Source organism: Miscanthus floridulus, chromosome 6, assembly GCF_019320115.1.
Source record: "Miscanthus floridulus cultivar M001 chromosome 6, ASM1932011v1, whole genome shotgun sequence".
In the NCBI taxonomy this organism is placed as follows: domain Eukaryota; kingdom Viridiplantae; phylum Streptophyta; class Magnoliopsida; order Poales; family Poaceae; genus Miscanthus; species Miscanthus floridulus.
The window spans coordinates 447,338-451,935 of record NC_089585.1 but is presented as its reverse complement, the minus strand read 5'-3'; the positions used below and the strand labels follow the sequence as shown (position 1 = coordinate 451,935).

Genomic DNA, 4,598 nt, shown 5'->3' with positions numbered 1-4,598 from the left:
ATGGCTCTGATACCAATTGTTAGCAACCCGATTGCACATCCCCAATCAATTACTGATAACTGGTCCCATACAATTTGAGAAAGGAGTTTGGGAAGGCAGCGAGCATGAGATCGAGGAAGTAGACTAGAAGTAGTACATCTAGGGAAGAAGATAAGCAGTAGCAGTAGGGAAATCTGGGTACAGAAGAGGGAGATACTTGAGGAGAAAAGAAGAACAGTAAATAAACTAAGAGAAGGTTTCTGATATTTGTTCGATGCCTCGTTGGCCTGCTCTCGGTTCTCTTTTGTAGCTGCTGGATGGACAACCTGTCTCAGGCCCACTAGTCATCCAGTCCTAACAGACACCTTCTCTTGTTGCCATGCCGACATGGCATGATAAGCCTTTTTCTTGGCACAAACACGGCGTATGGTCCAGTGGCCCGTTTTCGTTCAATACCGTACCAGCCTCAGCCCCTAAAAAAGGCACTCGGTGATACTATGTTAATCTTCTTTGGGTTTTCATTACGCTGAGAGATGAGATCAATCGTGTGTTCCAGAGCTACTGTAAAGGATGTTGTGAACAAGAATGTATACTAGCATGTCTTTCCAAAACTAGCCATTCATTCCAAACTATAAGTCGCTTTGACCTTTATTGGTATGTCTAATTTGATATGTATCTAGACATATGTTATATCTAGATACATAGTAAATTGGATGTAAAAAAAAAGTCAAAACGACTTATAATTTGGAACAGAGTAAATGCCAATATATTTTGTTCACAAAAGACACGTATATGTATGTATAATAAAAGTCAAAAGCAAGAACTTGTACGTTTCTCTCCTTGTATCCGTCTCAATCTACGTGTGTTTAACATCTAGAAAAGTTAAACCTGATTTATAATTAATTGGAAACGTAGCATGCATCAATAATCTATCTATACACGCTTCATTACATGCATACACTATATATATTACTGGTGCCCATATATATACGAGTATATATACAGTACATCTCACTGACGCTCTCGATCTCTGCCTGGCCGAAAGAGGTAGCTATCTATCGCACACTAGGAGGAACGAGCAGCTGGGGCAGCTGCGGGCAGTCGAAGGGGTCGTCGTGCGGCAGCAGTTCGGCGGTGCGCAGGGCGGTGAAGAGCATGAGGGCGAGGGTGACGGCCACGGACAGCACGGCGAGCGCCAGCATCAGCGCGTTAGCCGCCGCCTGCCGCACCTCCCGCGCGTACTCCGCGGACGCCAGCGCGGAGTAGCGTCAGCGGGAACGAGTAGGCCCACCACGCCACGCTGAAGCGACGCATCGCACGCTTGAACAGCGTCGGCCGGGAAACCTGCATGCCACGCATGCATATCATCAGTGAAGTTCATATAATCACCGTACCACACAGGATGGAAAGAAAAGTGTAGTACGTTGGGAATGAGTCAGCTGTATGCACTACCACTTACTTACTTATAGATAGATATATATATATATAAAACTACTCTCTATAGCTGGCTGCAGAATAACTTATTCTGTAGCCACTTTGAGTTACGATAATTACTATGGTAATTTACGAGATTTAACAGTAGTAACTCCTTACTAGTGGTTACTATAACGTTATGGTAAATATTCCCCATGTGTTATAGTAACCCAACTATAGTAATAATATGTATTGACATATGGTAAATTAGTATATAAAATTATGGTAATAGAGGTGGCTACAGAATAACTTATTTGTAGCCGGCTTGCTGAATAACCTCTTCCATATATATATATATATATATATATATATATAGATATATATATATATATATATATATATATATAGATAGATAGATAGATAGATAGAGAGAGAGAGAGAGAGAGAGAGAGAGAGAGAGAGAGAGAGAGAGAGAGAGAGAGAGAGAGAGAGAGAGAGAGAGAGAGAGAGAGAGAGAGAGAGAGAGAGAGAGAGAGCATGCATGATCCAGTAATATAATTCCAACGTGCAATGCATGATGAGTGGCTGCCTGCCTGCTTGTAGTCGTTGTACGTAAGAAAAAGATATGCAAGCATCGTCTATATATCCCATATTCCCTTCCCTGCTTCTTCCCACAGAGGGATCGATCATATTCATATCGTAAGGGGATCGGAGGACAAGGTATCTTTTAGTTTGTCTCCGCCCACCATTACCAACGAGAATAATAGTATTATATCTATCTACTAGTGATCTAGTGCATGCGCACTATCTAGCACTTGTTCTAATTTTCGGACTAATAAAACAAGTGTGTGCGCAACCCAATTTCATCATATATATATACTTTCATTCAAGCAAAAATTACTATGCATAAAATTAAATAAAACAAGAAGAGAAATAAACGACGACGTACGAGGGACGCGAAGAGGAAGAGGGAGAGGAAGAAGAGCATTTTGCAGCAGGTGTCGAAGGAGGCGGATATGGCGTCCCAGGCGAGCGACGCCATGCTGGGCGCTGCGAAGAAGAGGAAGAAGACCGGGCGCAGTATGGCCGGCAGCGAGTCGGATCCGAGGAACCTCTGGTAGAGCGTGACGAAGAGCACGAGGTAGTGCGCGGCGCCGACGGCGAAGATGGCGACTGCGCCCTCGTGCCAGCCCATCCTGGCGGCCGCCCTGGCCGTGACGAGGTTGCCGATGACGGTGATGTGGCTGGCCGGGTTGGCCACCATGGAGAGGAACTTCCGTCCGCGCGTGAACCACTGCCCGTAGATCTTGACGTCCAGCGCGAGGATGGGCAGCGAGAAGGCCCACCACAGCAGATGGTAGGGCGGCGCGCTGGGGCGCAGGAACAGGAACGGCGCCGACTGCAGCAGCAGCAGACACGAGATCCAGGGCGCGAACAGGTAGTTCATGGCCACGTGGTGCCGGAACTCGGCGCGCACGGCGGGGAAGCGGAGCAGGCAGCGCGCGGCGTAGAGCGCGGCGAGCGCGAGCAGGGCCAGCAGCGCCAGCGACCAGAGGAGAAGGAACGCCACGGAGGGCAGCAGGGGCAGCAGGGGCCCGTGCCCGCTGGAGGAGGAGGAGGAGACGGCGGCGGCGGAGTCGCTGATGAGCGTGCGCCACAGCAGCGCCTGCCCGCTGAGCGCCAGGCTGATGCGGAAGTAGCCGGCGTGGAAACGCGTCAGCATGTCCCACTCCCACCGCCGGAGTAAGTTGTTGCCGCCGTGGCTGCTGGTGGCCCTCTTGCTGCTAGCAGCTGTATTATTGTTGCTAATACTGCCGCCGTCGTGGGGTTTAAGGGAGGAAGAGGATGATGCGGTGGTTTCCACCACCAATTCCATTTACTAACTTGATTAGCTTGCTAGCTGATGGACCAACTCTATCGATCGTCTGCTTAATTATGAGCTTGCTTCTTGCAGCTAGCTACCGCTCTCCTAGTCTCTACCTGCAGGGGGTTATTGGTGGTTATCTCGATCGATCGGTATTTATAGGCCGATCCATCGAGCAGCAGGTCCAGTCCAGCTAGGTTGGGATTTGGGAATAAGCTAAGCTGAGGACTGTACCGTACTACACAGGATGTACGTCCGTCCTAGCTAATTAAGCTAAGCTAGGTCCACTGACCAACTGGGGTTACTTAACTCCTTCCTGGACCTGGAGTATAGTATATTCTTATTCTCCAAGTTGTAGCTATATATATATATCCTGATGCTCCACCGGATCGGAGCTGGTGAGTGCTCTCGACCGGTTCGTTCGTTCCAGTCCACTGGCGGCCCGGCCTGTGGGTACATGTGGGTGAGGCAGTAACTGGGGCAGGCAGGCGCTGCCAGTTTCTCGCCGATAGCAGTAGGATGAAAACGGTATGAAAATATCCTCACCGTATTATTTTCTACATTTAATTTGATCGAATTCGTATTTTCAGATAGATTCGAAATATCAAATTTGAAATCGGAACGAAAACGGTTTTGACATTTTTTCCGATCATTTTCTACATTTCTACTTTTATAATTCGGAATATCCCGAATTCGAAATTCGGTTTAAACCAAATTTGGCCCATTAGAAGTCCAGTCTTAGAAAAATTCTATCTTTTTCATACATCTCGGATGAAGATAATTTTTATATGAAAATTATAGCTCTCGACGAGATCTACAACTTTCTAGCTTTTAGTTTTTTTCATTTGAGGTCTTTAAGATATAAAAAACAAAGTTTCAGCGGTATATTAATCACGTACAAGCGCCGGTTGCCATTAGAAAAATCATATCTTTCTTACATGGTGTTCGAATGGAGGTACTTTTTAAGAAAGTTGTAGGGCTTGTTAATTATTATTCACTCGTTAATTGTTATGCACTTGGTCCTTCGGGTCAATATTCCAATATTGATTTTTCATATACCGACCGTGTTCGACATAATTCCGCTCGAATTAATTTGTTTTCGAAATTCTCGATATTCCGTAGTTCGTGTTCGTTTTCGTGTCTGGCTTTACCACTTTCGTTTTCGTTTTCGTTTTCGTTTTCGTATTCGTATTCAAATGTAGAAGTAGAAAACGGTTAAGAGGCTTTCCGTCGGTTTTCATCCTAGATAGCAGCATCCTAGATAGCAGCAGCTATATATTCCTATGATATATTCCTCTGAGTGTTTTTTTTCCTGGAAAAACGGTAGCTAGCTCAACAAAAA

General features: G+C 46.1%; 1 protein-coding gene across 1 annotated transcript; it reads right to left on the bottom strand.

Moving 5' to 3' along the window:
* Nucleotides 1-859: 859 nt before the first annotated feature.
* Nucleotides 860-3,566, bottom strand: LOC136457364 (S-type anion channel SLAH4-like). Its single transcript, XM_066457391.1, is given in 3 exon segments — nt 860-1,238; nt 1,240-1,323; nt 2,342-3,566. Coding segments are annotated over 3 exon segments (1,215 nt in total). The 5' UTR covers nt 3,269-3,566; the 3' UTR covers nt 860-1,034.
* Nucleotides 3,567-4,598: the final 1,032 nt, after the last annotated feature.